General features: G+C 39.7%; 3 protein-coding genes across 4 annotated transcripts; 2 read left to right on the forward strand and 1 right to left on the reverse strand.

Annotated features, from left to right (window-relative positions):
- The first annotated feature begins 1,570 nt into the window (after nucleotides 1–1,570).
- Nucleotides 1,571–3,116, forward strand: LOC145423046 (general transcription factor II-I repeat domain-containing protein 2A-like). Its single transcript, XM_080295153.1, has one exon. The coding sequence runs from the start codon at nucleotides 1,571–1,573 to the stop codon at nucleotides 2,738–2,740; it is 1,170 nt and encodes a 389-aa protein (XP_080151279.1). The 3' UTR covers nucleotides 2,741–3,116.
- Nucleotides 3,117–5,390: 2,274 nt separating this feature from the next.
- LOC145422949 (uncharacterized) lies at nucleotides 5,391–13,102 on the forward strand. Its single transcript, XM_080294963.1, has 8 exons — nucleotides 5,391–5,480; nucleotides 9,246–9,317; nucleotides 9,426–9,514; nucleotides 9,627–9,729; nucleotides 9,977–10,079; nucleotides 10,159–10,211; nucleotides 11,858–11,936; nucleotides 12,891–13,102. The coding sequence occupies exons 2-8, from the start codon at nucleotides 9,261–9,263 to the stop codon at nucleotides 12,896–12,898; spliced, it is 492 nt and encodes a 163-aa protein (XP_080151089.1). The 5' UTR covers nucleotides 5,391–5,480; nucleotides 9,246–9,260; the 3' UTR covers nucleotides 12,899–13,102.
- Nucleotides 6,023–8,831, reverse strand: LOC113033682 (uncharacterized). Of its 2 annotated transcripts, XM_080294961.1 has the most exons (5): nucleotides 8,710–8,831; nucleotides 7,935–7,970; nucleotides 7,696–7,795; nucleotides 7,278–7,373; nucleotides 6,023–6,796 (listed from the first exon to the last, which is right to left on the reverse strand). In XM_080294961.1, exons 3-5 carry the CDS (start codon nucleotides 7,777–7,779, stop codon nucleotides 6,464–6,466), a joined length of 513 nt encoding a protein of 170 aa, XP_080151087.1. In that variant the 5' UTR covers nucleotides 7,780–7,795; nucleotides 7,935–7,970; nucleotides 8,710–8,831; the 3' UTR covers nucleotides 6,023–6,463. The 2 variants fall into 2 exon arrangements, with proteins under 2 accessions (XP_080151087.1, XP_080151086.1); XM_080294960.1 differs by lacking the exon at nucleotides 7,935–7,970 and having other exon boundaries at nucleotides 8,710–8,826.
- Nucleotides 13,103–15,440: the final 2,338 nt, after the last annotated feature.

The raw sequence follows: 15,440 nt of genomic DNA on the forward strand, positions 1-15,440 counted from the left end.
CTCCGACTCATCCCAGAGATCTCCAGGACACCGGAGGCTGCCCACTCTCCCGGCCGGGCGGAAGTGCACGCAGACGGCGCCAAGATCGTAAACAAAGGCGAGGTAGGCGCGGAGGGCTACGGGCTAAGCTAAAGCTAACACCACACCGGCTGCTTTTACCCAGTATTTTCCTCGCCAATGTCCGTTCTCTGGCAAACAAAATGGATGAAATACGGCTCTCCATCACTAACAACAGACAGATTATGGACTCAAATGTCATGTTTTTCACCGAAACATGGTTGAACAACAGTTGCCCGGACAATGTTATCGAATTAGCAGGACGCCACACACACCGAGCCGACAGGCTAGCAGATGACTCCGGCAAGACCAGAGGTGGAGGTTTGTGCATTTATATTAACAATGCTTGGTGCATGAACTCCACTACTACTGAGAGTCACTGCTCACCTAATGCGGAGTTTTTAATGGTCAAATGCAGACCTTATTATCTCCCCAGAGAACTCACTTCGATCATACTCACTGCCGTGTATATCCCCCCCGACGCTAATGCTAGGTTGGCCATGAAAGAACTTTCTGCAGCCATTAACAAACACCAGAATAAACACCCCGAGGCTGCTTTTATTGTTGCTGGCAACTTCAACCACACCAACTTAAAGACAGTCCTCCCCAGATTTCACCAACATGTCTCCTGCCACACCAGAGGAGACAAGACTTTAGACCAGGCATGGGCGAACTACGGGTTAAACGTTTTGATCCGGCCCGCCAAACTTGAAAAAAATTTAATAAATTAACCTTGTTAATGTTTTATTTCCCCTGCAATTCTGATGTTTCCTCACTAGATGGCGCACTCTAGATATATTGGCTTTGTTGAGGTGAAGCGGCGTAGGCCTATTACTCCACGTTTGCACTTTACCCTGTGACCTACCGCCCCTCTATGAAGATGAGCGGTCCCAAGAAAAGGAAAGTGGACAGAGAATGTCGAGTGTTCAAAAAGGAGTGGACAACTAAATATTTTTTCACTGAACACCGATCATCTGCTGTTTGCCTGATATGCCAAGAAACTGTGGCGGTTTTTAAAGAGTATAATATTAGCCGTCACTTTGCCACAAAGCACGCAAATTATGCTAGCAAGCTCTCAACAAAAGAACGGGAATCTGCTGCTGAGAAGTTGGCAGCTAATTTGAAGGCTCAGCAAAGTTTTTTTCACCGTCAAACTGCCATTCAAGAGTCAAGTACCAAGGCCAGTTTTATGCTTTCATTCAAAATAGCAAAGGCCAGCAAACCACTGTCAGAGGGCGAGTTTTTAAAAGAATGTATGGTAGAGACAGCAGGTATTTTGTGCCCGGAGACCAAAGACAAATTTGAGAAAATCAGTTTATCACGGCGGACAGTGACTCGCCGTGTAGAACTAATAGATGAAGATATCACCAGCATATTAAACAAAAAGGCGAAGTCATTCACTTTTTATTCTTTAGCACTGGATGAAAGCAACGATGTCAAAGACACTGCTCAGCTCCTCATTTTTATCCGAGGAATCAACGAAACCTTTGAAATAACGGAGGAGTTTTTGACAATGGAGTCTCTGAAAGGACAAACACGGGGAGAGGACTTGTTTGAACGGGTGTCTGCTGCCATCGAAAACATAAAGCTTCCCTGGAGTAAGCTTGTTAACGTCACCACAGATGGATCTCCAAATTTAACGGGAAAAAACGTTGGCCTGCTGAGGAAAATCCAGAATAAAGATGAAAACTCTGACCAGGATGTGATTTTCCTCCACTGCATCATCCACCAGGAATCTCTATGTAAATCGGTGTTACAGCTGAATCATGTTGTGAATCCTGTGGTGAAACTTGTCAACTTCATACGCGCACGGGGACTTCAGCACCGTCAGTTCATTGCGTTCCTGGAGGAAACTGATGCGGATCACCAGGACCTGCTTTATAACTCCCGTGTCCGCTGGTTGAGTTTGGGCAAAGTGTTTCAACGAGTGTGGGAGCTCAAAGAGGAGATTGGCGTGTTTTTGGAGCGGCAGGGGAAGACTGATGAATTTCCTGAGCTGAGCAACAAGAGCTGGATGTGTGACTTCGCGTTTGCTACAGACGTATTTTCACACTTGAATGAGCTCAATGTGAAACTGCAGGGGAAGGAGCAGTTTGTGCATGACATGCACACAAACGTGAAAGCCTTCAAATCCAAGCTGGCTTTATTCTCCAGGCAGATTTTGAACAAGTCATTCACTCATTTTCCTACACTAGCCACGCTGAAAGAGGCCGGAGCAAAAGTAAAGAAATACAGTGAGTCACTGGATGCACTGCACGGAGAATTCTGCCGTCGGTTTTTGGATTTCGATAAAATTGACAAGTCACTTCAATTGGTGGCCTTTCCTCTGTCACAAGACCCCGAAACAGCTCCAGAGGAGCTTCAGCTCGAACTCATCGACCTTCAGTCTGACCCTGCCTTAAAAGAGAAGTTCAGCTCTCTGAAACTAAATGACTTCTATGCTTCACTCAATGATGCCGCGTTTCCAAATCTAAGGCGAAGAGCGCAGATGATGTTGGCTTTGTTCGGCTCTACCTTCGTGTGTGAACAGACATTCAGCGTCATGAACATCAACAAAGCCAGCCACAGATCCAAGTTAACAGACCTACACCTCAGATCAATCCTGAGAATCGCCACAACAAAACTAACTCCAGACTTTGATGCGCTGGCTAAAAAAGGAGACCAACAACACTGCTCCCATTAAAATGTGTGTCTCTCCGTGATACGCACGTTGTTAAAATGAACAGTGCGCGCAGATCAACTATAACGCTTCACAGACTGACTTGCTGCAACTGTTTCGTCCTTGCACTGGTCGTTGTTGACTTTTGGCACCGGGGAAACAAATTGAATAAAAGGAACAGGACAAGTACATCTGCATCTCCTACCGTTTTTGGAAAAAAAAAAAGAGTCAGGAGGAGAGTGATGTGATATCCTAAAGGATAACAGAACTTTCAGTGCTTTAAAATAAAATATTCATTTATTTGATTTTCAGTGTTTAAAGGCTCATTTCGAAGTCAGAGATTTTATTGTAATGCTTTTCTTCATTTTCATTGGAAATTAAAGCACATGTTTTCTCCATATCCCAAGATGTGTATTTTTCCCCCAATGAGGTGATGTTTTCAAAGCATGCCATCTATCTGCTCCTGTTCCGGCCCCTTTGTCAAATGTTAGAACTCAATGTGGCCCACGAATCAAAAAGTTTGCCCACCCCTGCTTTAGACCATGTGTATTCCAACCTGGCTGGAGCCTACAAAGCCACACCCCTCCCCCACATTGGACAATCGGACCATCTCTCCCTGTTCCACATCCACCCATCCACATTAAGGGGATGGCTGTGGACCGTGTGAGCAGCTTCAAGTTCCTGGGAGTCCACATCTCCGAGGATCTCATCTGGACGACCAACTGCTCCAAGCTGGTCAAGAAGGCTCACCAGCGCCTCTTCTTCTTGAGGACTCTGAAGAAGAACCACCTGTCCTCAGACATCCTGGTGAACTTCTATCGCTGCACCATCGAGAGCATCCTGACCAACTGTATAACAGTCTGGTACAGGAACTGCTCTGCCTCGGACCGGAAGGCGTTGCAGAGGGTCGTGAAAACTGCCCAGCGCATCGCCAGAGCACCACTTCCTGCCATAAAAGACATCTACAGGAAGCGGTGTCTGAAAAGGGCTGGGAAAATCATCAAAGACCCCAGTCACCCATCACATGGACTCTTCACCCTCCTGCACTCTGGGAGGCGCTACAGGAGCCTCCGGACTAAGACCACCAGGTACCGGAACAGCTTCTTCCCCACAGCTGTCAGACTCCTGAACTCTGCCTCCTGACATCTGACCCACGTTAAACTCATGGACTGAACATACACACACACACACAACCACCTACACACACACACAATGGACAACTGTACCCTCAAACGGACGATCTGATATCCTCGTGTTGGCCTTGTTCCCACATCATCATAATTAATGTTGTTCCAGGTTCAACATTGCAAGTGACCAATCACCTTCTTGTGACGTCATTCCTTTGCGACTTCGAAATACCCACCTTCGAGTATTTCGAAATACAAGTGAAGAAGCGAGAAACCGCCGCCTGTCCGCCGAATTTGAAGTAAATTTAGGATACTTTTCTTTAATAAACGGTAAGCATTATACATATGTTCCTCACTTGGCTTGCTGTTTGTTTGCTAGTGATAGGCTACTTGACGACAGCATTAGCTAACCAGTGTTCTCTAGACCAGCGTTCCCCAACTTTTTGGGTGTTTCGTGGCCCGGGGGTTGGGTCAGGCAAAATTGCAGTAGCTTCCCTGATCATTTTAGAAACATAAGTGAAGAGAATTTGAACTAAAAGGCCTAGACTAATGGTTGTGTGCTGAATCTATGAATCAAACTATCACCTGGAAACATAATTAACTGGTCCATAGCTGTGAAACTGGACATGAGTTCTTGATTCTATGGAGATTAACAGTAATCCAGAAATTTACAAATTTGTCCTGGGACATCGTGTAAATGTTGTCCCAGGGACATCGTGTAGATGTTGTCCCTGGGACATCGTGTAAATGTTGTCCCTGGGACATCGTGTGATAGCTTGTTAATAATGGAATGAAAATTATTGATTGTTATTAACTTGTGAAAAAGAAGTGTAACAAATCCACATGTTATGTTCTTACATCCTTACAGAAACTGTGACTCCTTCACAATGTCAGGTAAATATCAACGCATGTTGAATAATCAACCAATCAAGCCTTTTATTATCACATGCAATGTTACACGTACAACTGCAATAAAAATACATATATTGCTTAAAAATCACATTGGGAAGACAGGTCGGAAAAAGTTAGGAACGTCAGAAAACAATTTAATTAATAGATGAGGGGAGAGGAGGAGAAAAAAGAACTACAACCAGACAAAGCTCCTAGAAGACTGAAATGGATGATGGTTGCAGCATGCAAAAAGAAAATGATATCTGTTGACTACAGCATATGCTTTCTCACAGATTACCTTGTGGGAGTAGCTGGACCAAACTCTATTGGTATTTCAAGTTTGAAATCCCTGTTTGACCAGACAAACATTTCAGATGAGGTACCTCTTGACATAAACATCCTTTTATGTTGTCATAAAACTAATGTTAAATTCTGCTTTAAATACACTTTATTGTACAATTTACTTAATGAATCGTATTCCTTAGTTCTGTTTTTATTTGTATGTATTTATTTATTTGTTTTATAAGGTAATAGATGGCCTAATCTATTTGCACTGTGAGGTATGTTGAAAAGCTGGTTTGATCATAATGACATAGCATGTTTATGTTTTTTGTAATGTATTTGAAAATATAGGTGTATTTATGTTATTTTTATAGAATTTCCCTCACATTTATCCAATACCAAGCCAAATCACTGGAAAAATTTTGGATGGGTCCACAAGAGCACAAAGTGCATACTTTTTGAAGGTATGACTTGGACTGTGGTAACTATGTTCTTATCACAAAGGGTTTATAAGTTGCCACTATAAACAAACAGCATTTTCCAAAATTGAAACCTTGTCAGAAGAACCTGAAAAATATGTTTCTGAAACCTTTTCTGTGTAAAGACTTGCTCAAAAGCAATGCACACAGATTAAAACATTTCTGTCTTGGCCAACTGATACACTGTAAACCCGAATCAGTTGACTGAACTTAAAACATTTGTGGAAACTGATTACCTCAAAAGTTTTAAGTACACAAACTCATCTTTTCTAAGTATGGGGTACTCAAAATTTGTATTTATTGTTAACTTAAAAATTTTAAATTATATTTTTATTTTATTAATTGAGCTTTACTTAAAAACTATACACTTTAATTTTAATATTTTTGTGTTTTTTGTAGTTTACTATTTTGATCCAACACAATGCAATTATATTACAAACTAAACGCAAATTATATGATTATTAATTAAAAGAAATTTATTATTAAATGTTTGAGTGTAGACTAGTAAAAAAAATTAGAGAAATTCATTTACTTTACATTTTGTTTATTTAACATTTTTTATGGAAATGTAAAAACATCACTTAGTGTTTTTATAAAACCACTAACATGGACATTGGCACCATAAAGTGAGCATTATAAATTCAATGTAGAACATGTATCTTTTTATAAAATCACAAAGGACAACATCAGTCCTAATTGCATCTTTCTCAAAATACATAAATTCAAAATAAAAAGTCAAATACTAATCACTTTTGTTTGAAAAAGAAATGAAAAACAATTTTATAAAATGGGTACAAATAAAGATGATCATCTTCCAAATAACCAGAGCAAAGTTAGGTAAACTGATGGAGTTAAATCCACCCAAAGTCTGTAGTAAACTTAAAGTGCTTTAAATAAAGTGCTTAAAACAAAGTGCTCAGTAACAGAGTGCATGTCCTAACAAACATTGCCTTATATTCCTTCCAGAACTACTCTTTCAGCAACAAATCATTTTTAAGAGCATGTAGGCAGGGTTTCAGAGGTTTGCCGTCAACAAGCCCCATGAAGATTTTTTGGACAAAGGTAAATGTGTGAACGAGCTTCCTGGGGTAGTCTAAATGCAGAGCATAGATCAAGCCAAACAATAAGGCAAATGCATCTGCAAATCTGGGAATATCACGCATCACCAAGTCGCCTTCCACCACAATGGCCATGCTTGAGGAAGTAAAATGGACTGGACTGGTCTGGGAAGCGCCGTCGGTAACCACTGTGAGAAGGGCAACTGGAGTGTCAATGAGGGTCGACTCATCCAATGTGTCCGCCTGGAATAGACACAGTATCAATAAGTAAGGTTGGTTTGAGAGAATGTGACAAGCAAGACCTGTAATCTAGCAAAAAAATTCAGCAGTGTAGTGGGTTACTTTGTAACGGGTTAGGGTACTCTACTTTTTTGAAAAATGTACATTAACGCGTTAGCTTCTTGCATTACATAATTAGTATGTTTGTTATTTTTCTAAAAAAAAAAAAAAAAAAAAGACGTCATTTTTTATTTTATGACTTTATCTCAAAAAGAAACTAAATCTTGACTTCAGCCTTGTTTTTGGGGCCACCTGCAGCATAGCCGAAGTGCTGTGATACGCCTGTGCCCTGCTCCTGACCCTGTGTGTGTGTGTGAGGGTTTTCTAAAGAGAGGGTATTTTGCTTGTACAATTTGGTAGCTGCTAGGGTATTAAATTGTATTTAAAAAAATCCATGGTGTTTTATCTCACTGGCAGAATTTAAGTGATGCAAAAATACACTTACATTACATGTCTTAAAGAATTCTGGGTCCTCCTCCCGCAGGTATACAGGAAGGGCACGAAGCACTGCAGTGCGTTTCACGTTGATATCAGGCGCCTCCTAAAAAGGGAAAAGAAAAGTTCATTGAACACAAAGTTTTCAGGTGTCATTCTTTTGGGGAGAATACATGTTTATGAAACTGCATGACATGTGACTCTACATAATTTTGGAGACATTTCTTTTAAGACACAACCTTTCTGTCTCTTATGACAAAGAGTCTGTATCTTACTCATTTGACAAAAATCCTACACAGTATTTTAAAGTAACATACCAGATCAGAGCTGTAATCTGTATAAAACACAGATGTTCAAAGCAAGGAAAAATTGAGTTTTTATCAGTGAAACTTTTAATTTGTGTTAATTTTATCATTATCAATATTCACCTGAAGATCATAATGATTCAGGATGGTTCGCAGAGCCTCTGATATCTTGCCAGTCCGTGCAGCCTTCTGTCTGTATAGAGCCATAAGTCGTGGTGTGTGTCTGTCAAGTTCAGCGTAGAACTGGTCAGTGATAATTATATACTCAGCCATCATTACAGCTTTCAAAAATTTCAAAAGTACACTGTACATTTCATGACAAAATAAACACTTAGCATGGTAAAAAAAAAAAAAAACCTTACAATTACTGCTGTTTACTTTGAGTGCAGTCTTGAATTCTATGGCCGATCATCCAACAGTCCAAAACATAGGTAAGCATTTCAGATGTTACAAAGTCACAGGCCATCATTCCATTTAGTCATGGTAAACAGTAACCCTCTTTTAGTTTTAAGTTTTTACCATATAATCAACATTGTCTCACCATGTATAAATTCTGTTAAGTTGGAAAAAAAAAAAAGAAAAAAAAAAAGCACAGAATACATATGAATTTACACTGCAGTTATTTTAAAAAACCAAGCGGGATAAATCTTTGCAAAGACACATTGTTATGCAATAGTACATAATACATCAGTGAGATACTTGTAATATTACACAGAACTTCTACTTACAAACTACTTCTTTTACAGGCTGCTGCTTAAGATAGAAGTTGCCACTGCTAGCTAAGTCACTTTTGAATGATGCTAATGAGAAGAAGAAAAAAACCCGGCCGAACAATGAGGCTGCTGTTGTAAAAACGCCAACTTTCTTGCGTTGGCAATGGGTCGTTAAAATATCACTAAGACACTTTCTTTATGTGCAATTCTTATTAAAACTGTGTTTTAATCGGTTAAAACTGTAAAACTGACGATATCATCGGTTTGAAAAAGAGCGCGAACAACAGCGAACAACAATTCACTACCTGGGTCTGTGCTGTTTAACACAACGGCGCATTCAAAAACAAGTTAATGGCTGCAACATATTAATATACTTGCTTTTTTACGGAAAAAATAAACATAACGAAGGTTCCGTTTTACTTACAAGTTTCTCCAAATGTGCTCTCCGGTCGCTCGAGAAGGGCAGCCATATTGAACAGAATTTTCTGTCAACGTCGTTCAGGTTAGAGAGAAAACGTCATGACGTCATGACGTACAAATGCGGAGCTCGAAAAAAAAACATTTACTCAAAAATCATAATTAAAAAAGCAGTATTTACTCTTAACTTCTAAGCCATGTACAATTATAACTGTTTGAATCGTTAAGAGAACAGAAAAGTTTTAAGTTGTTTCAACTGTGTGACGCATTTTAATTGTTGTATCCACAAACTTTATAAGTCAGGTGGACTGTTGGGGTTTACAGTGTAAAGAACACCAAAAATTGAGTGGTGCGTGTTGAGTCTGTGGTCTTGATTTGTTTCGTACACACTATAGAACTTAATTAATGTAAACAAAAAATGACACTTTCTGTATGTTTGTGTATCTGCAGAATTAATTACAAGTCTCACCTGACAAGCTTTCGCAGTTTTGCAGTGTCATTCTTGACAGAAAAACATACTTGTCACATTCTTTTTATTTCCAGAAAAACATCTTTCAGATGTATGAGAAATTGATTGGAGCCTGTCTGGAAAACGGCAGCCACTGGACCTTGTTTGTTAGTTGCACAGATTTTGCACTCTCTCTAGTGCATGATACTTTTCAGTGTCCCTCATTAGGAAAGCTCAAGGCCCAAGCCTACCATATCCATCTTTTTACAAAACAGTTTTGTGACATACCCAAGAGGACCATAGTCTATATGAATTCATTTGGAGAGTCGGAGGTCAGAAAAAGTGCGGTGTTGAAAAACTGGAGGTAATTAATTAACATATTTAACATAACATATTTAATTTAATTGAAATCATTACCGAACGTGGTTATTGATTTCTCTATATGCTTTTTATTTGTAATAACTGCGATCTCTCAGCTCATTTGCTTCAGCAAGAGGCTGCACTGGAGAGTGGACTTTGTCACATGTGAGCCACCCACATCAACAGGATGGGAACTCATGTGGAGTGCATGTCATAATGGTACTGAAAACTATAGCTTTAACCTTTATAAGTAATGTTTACATTTTTGCCTATTCAGTTTTTAAAGCCTTAGAGGCAGGATGGTAAAATCTAAAAAAAATTTGTAGATTGAACCATTTTAGCAGTAATGCTTTGCTTTGGTTGCTCTGTTTTTTTTTCTCGGGGGGGGGGGGGTGTTAAAAAAAAACCCATTTCTTTGTTAATCTAATTTTTTTTTCTTCTTTTTTTTTTCTTCGTCAATTATTAGTTTGCCCAATCTCTCATTGACGGTAAAACACAAGTGGAGGAGTACAACACTGAAATCCCAAAGCTCAGGTCCCGACTTTGCCACTACTTATTTTCCTCAATAGGTAAAGATAAAATTAGCCGCCTTCTTTTTCTCTAACATTGGAAAATGTAACTTGTACTTAAACAAATTATTTTTTGCAGATCGAACTAGGAAGTGCAGTCAGTGCTGGTGTGTGATTGCAGCCAAAGACCGGGTACACTACAGGGAGTGCAGAATTATTAGGCAAGTTGTATTTCTGAGGAATAATTTTATTATTGAACAACAACCATGTTCTCAATGAACCCAAAAAACTCATTAATATCAAAGCTGAATGTTTTTGGAAGTAGTTTTTAGTTTGCTTTTAGTTTTAGCTATTTTAGGGGGATATCTGTGTGTGCAGGTGACTATTACTGTGCATAATTATTAGGCAACTTAACAAAAAACAAATATATACCCATTTCAATTATTTATTTTTACCAGTGACACCAATATAACATCTCCACATTCACAAATATACATTTCTGACATTCAAAAACAAAACAAAAACAAATCAGCGACCAATATAGCCACCTTTCTTTGCAAGGACACTCAAAAGCCTGCCATCCATGGATTCTGTCAGTGTTTTGATCTGTTCACCATCAACGTTGCGTGCAGCAGCAACCACAGCCTCCCAGACACTGTTCAGAGAGGTGTACTGTTTTCCCTCCTTGTAAATCTTACATTTGATGATGGACCACAGGTTCTCAATGGGGTTCAGATCAGTTGAACAAGGAGGCCATGTCATTAGTTTTTCTTCTTTTATACCATTTCTTGCCAGCCACGCTGTGGAGTACTTGGACGCGTGTGATGGAGCATTGTCCTGCATGAAAATCATGTTTTTCTTGAAGGATGCAGACTTCTTCGTACCACTGCTTGAAGAAGGTGTCTTCCAGAAACTGGCAGTAGGACTGGGAGTTGAGCTTGACTCCATCCTCAACCCAAAAAGATGATACCAGCCCAAACCAGTACTCCACCTCCACCTTGCTGGCGTCTGAGTCGGACTGGAGCTCTCTGCCCTTTACCAATCCAGCCACGGGCCCATCCATCTGGCCCATCAAGACTCACTCTCATTTCATCAGTCCATAAAACCTTAGAAAAACCAGTCTTGAGATATTTCTTGGCCCAGTCTTGACGTTTCAGCTTGTGTGTCTTGTTCAGTGGTGGTCGTCTTTCAGCCTTTCTTACCTTGGCCATGTCTCTGAGTATTGCACACCTTGTGCTTTTGGGCACTCCAGTGATGTTGCAGCTCTGAAATATGGCCAAACTGGTGGCAAGTGGCATCTTGGCAGCTGCACGCTTGACTTTTCTCAGTTCATGGGCAGTTATTTTGTGCCTTGGTTTTTCCACATGCTTCTTGCGACCCTGTTGACTATTTTGAATGAAACGCTTGATTGTTCGATGATCACGCTTCAGAAGCTTTGCAATTTTGAGACTGCTGCATCCCTCTGCAAGATATCTCACTATTTTTGACTTTTCTGAGCCCGTCAAGTCCTTCTTTTGACCCATTTTGCCAAAGGAAAGGACGTTGCCTAATAATTATGCACACCTGATATAGGGTGTTGATGTCATTAGACCACACCCCTTCTCATTACAGAGTTGCACATCACCTAATATGCTTAATTGGTAGTAGGCTTTCGAGCCTATACAGCTTGGAGTAAGACAACATGCATGAAGAGGATGATGTGGACAAAATACTCATTTGCCTAATAATTCTGCACTCCCTGTATGACATGTCCTTAGCCATATAGATTGTTTATATAATGGACTTTGTTCATTTGTTTTTTGTTTGTTTATTTCTTCTTCTTTTTTTTAAATTCACAGGTGCAGTGCCAGAAATGTGGTGCATACAAGCACATGCGTTGTTCAAAGTCTGTTTGTGGCATCTGTATCTTCTGTGAGAGTAAGTCACAATATAACTAAACAATGTCCAAAAATGTTTAAAGTGAAATTTTTTTCGTAATTTTGCCTTTGCACACCAGGACTGTGCAATTAAAGTGGACGTTTCAAGATCCAGTTTTTACACAAAACTATTTTAGACATAACTGTGTCGTAGTGTGGGGATTTCCCTTCACAATTAAATTGATATAGTGCTGTTTATATCATTCTTCTTTATGTAACAGCACATTGCAGCACAGCAGAGGGAAAGGAGTTGTGCAGCATAGTAGGTGGCTATACAGGAGGAGCAACAGAAGTAGCCAGTGAAGAATGTCATCAGGGAAAGCATCAGGCAGCGAATGACAAAGGAAAAGTTCCTAAGGGAGAGAACATCTGCAGCAAATCGACAAGTAACAGTGAGATAGGAAGACTGACAGTCAGAGATGAAGGTACAAAGACTGAAAGAGATGAAGGTACACAGACTGAAAGAGATGAAGGTACACAGACTGAAAGAGATGAAGGTACACAGACTGAAGACAAAGAAAAAGAAACAGAAGTATACGGCACAAGTCTGAGTACAGATAATGCTGCTGATGATGATGTTGACAGGATCCATGCAGATAAACTGATTCAGAAGGAACTAGTACAGTTTACAGAGGGCATGGTCGCTCATCTGTACCAAGCTCAAAAAAGAAAACCTACACAATAACAGAAGACGAGATCAAGCGCAGAATCAACGCAGAGAACATGTCAGTTCATGTTTTCAGAGGTTTGATTGGGGTAGGTATACATTTCGTGATTTTGATGTCACCTGAAATAAATCCGGGTTACTCGTATCAATGAAGTGACAATGTGGCTGGAAATTGTGCATTTGCTGCAATATATACACAATTACACCATGTAAACAAAAGCATTTAACTTTGTTTGTGTGTGTGTGTCTCTCTCTGCTCTTTTGGTGTTTGCACTTTTTCTTTTTTAGGGCCGTAAAGCCAAACTGCCCGCAATGATTCTTGACAGGCCTAAGAAGGCCAAAACTAAAGTAACAGTGTTTAGTGTTCTGAGTGAAGAGGAGGCTGGGGAGCTAGCCCTCGGGTTTGCCGGAAGATTGGCCTGCGATGTCACAAGAGACATGGTCTGTAAAGGCATCGACCATTCAAGTGCTGATATGACAAAGTAAGTTAGTAAAATAATATGAAAGTTGTATCTTTTTTTGTATTATTTGTCATTTCCCCGTATTTGGGTTATTGGTATAATATTGTTAATCTTACTTTCTAATAACAGACAGACTCTTTGCAAAATCCAACACAACCTTAACCCTGGAGGGTCCTAGAAAAATGCATACACTATTGGTCTTAGGAGCCACAAATCGACCACGCCCAAAAAAGTGCTATAAAAAATTTATATATTAATATTTTTTTCCACTTTAAATTAGCCAATCTTTTAGACCTACTTCTCCTTGAAATATTCATGTCAAGTTTTAATTACATTTCGCAGATTTTAACCCTTTATATCCCGGTTTCGTCACATGAGCGCACTGCTTTTTTTGCCCCAAAAAACAAAAAACTTGAATATTTTCCAAAAAAAACATTTGAGGTAATATTCAATTGTTATTATAATTAGGCCTTTGGATGGACTAAAGATTGGCACCAAGAGTCATTTCGATCGCCTTTTATTTTTTTTCCAGGAGCGCATTTCATAAAATGCACACTATCGACCACGCCCAAAAAGTGCAATAAAAATATTAAATTTTTTTTTTTTTCACTTTAAATTGGTCAGTCTTTTAAAACTACTTCTCCCTGAAATATTCATATAAAGTTTTAATTATATTTTCGTTGTTTTAACCCTTTAAATTACAAAAAACTAAAAAAAAAAACTAAAAAACTAAATATTTTCCCAAAAAAACATTTGAAGTAATATTTGATTGTTATTATAATTAGGCCTTTAGATGGACTAAAGATTGGCACAAACAGTCATTTCGATCGCCTTTTATTTTTTTTTTCAGGACCAGAAAATGGTCTCCAGGCGGCAAATGCTCCTCCTCTAGGCCGAAATAAGTGCATGTTGCCGGGCTAAGTCGCGACGATCACCGGGGCACGATCACCGGGGACTGCTTTTTCCAGCCCACACGTCCGATACCACGTGACAACAAATACGTCATTTCCTGTTGACTAAAAAAAAAAAGCACCCTCTCATGGTCCTAGGGACCCAAAAATGCTCCCGCACGATCAGCGGGCGAAGCCGCTGCAGCACGCCGGAAAAGAGGCGTCATTTCCCGCAGGTCTCTTTAAGCAGCCCGCTGTTTTCCAGCCCCGGGTCAAATGTGGAGCAAGGGCACCACCCGGTGGACAAATAAAAAAATTACAATTCTAAGGCCTCTTCTCCAAAACAAAAACGAAACCTAAGCCATCACCCAGATGTTAACGGTATAAATCCTGCAGTGAAAAATAGCGTTTATAATGGGTTTCAATGGGGCACAAATCGACCCTAGGATTAATAGCGTAAGTTTATCGCTAGCTTAGCCACTGAAGCTAATTTCCGGAAGTCATACTGAAATTTTAACAGTAAATGTGACCAAACTTTTTTTTGCAGACTTTCGCTATATTCCATTCAACACTGTGCAAATGGCATGTAATCGAAATTTGAAAATAGCCACAAATCGACCCAAGACCCTCCAGGGGTACATGAACTGACTGATTCCTCAACCTTCAGTTTGCTGACACACACCTTTGGCCCTGCTGCACTGGATTCTGTCATTTCGTTCCTGTGTGAAAAACTTGATCTTGTCTCTTAAATAATGAAACCTTTTGTTTGTTCTGTAAATCAGAATCTTGAAAATTGTTCACTGTTGTTCTAAGTTTGTGTCAAGTTAACTATTTGGCAAAAATGTTTGGTTCCTAATCCAAACAGCATAATGACTGTTCTAACACATATCTTAAAAATACTACAAAGAAAGAAAATTATCACATATGCTTCAATATGAATGTAATTGTGTCACACTCGGTTTGTAGTAGCTTTCCTGTTTTATTTTGAGTTTTGGTATGTTTACACTGTTGTCATTTTTATTTCCGTTGTGTTCGTCTTCCCTTATTAGTTTTACTGTATTTAATTAGTCTGATTTAATAACTTATAATTATTTACTTTCCAGTGTGTATATATGCTCCTCATTTGGATTATCGTTTGTTTGAGTTCTGCCTGTCTTTTCTATTAAAGATTTGGACTTTTTTATTCTGTGCAATTGGTAATTGACTGGGTTTAATTTAGTGGCCTGGAAAAGAGGCCCCAGGGATCTGGTCATTTTAACCCCCTAAGACCCGAAATCTTCCATGGCATGCATTTTTAATTTCCATCCATCCATCCATTCACTTCCGCTTATCCTTTTCAGGGTCGCGGGGGGCGGTGGAGCCTATCCCAGCTGTCATAGGGCGAGAGGCGGGGTACACCCTGGACAGGTCGCCAGTCTGTCGCAGGGCCAACACACAGGGACAGACAACCATTCGCACTCACATTCACACCTAGTGACAATTTGGAT

The sequence above is a fragment of the Astatotilapia calliptera genome, chromosome 20, assembly GCF_964374335.1.
Source record: "Astatotilapia calliptera chromosome 20, fAstCal68.1, whole genome shotgun sequence".
NCBI lineage: Eukaryota > Metazoa > Chordata > Actinopteri > Cichliformes > Cichlidae > Astatotilapia > Astatotilapia calliptera.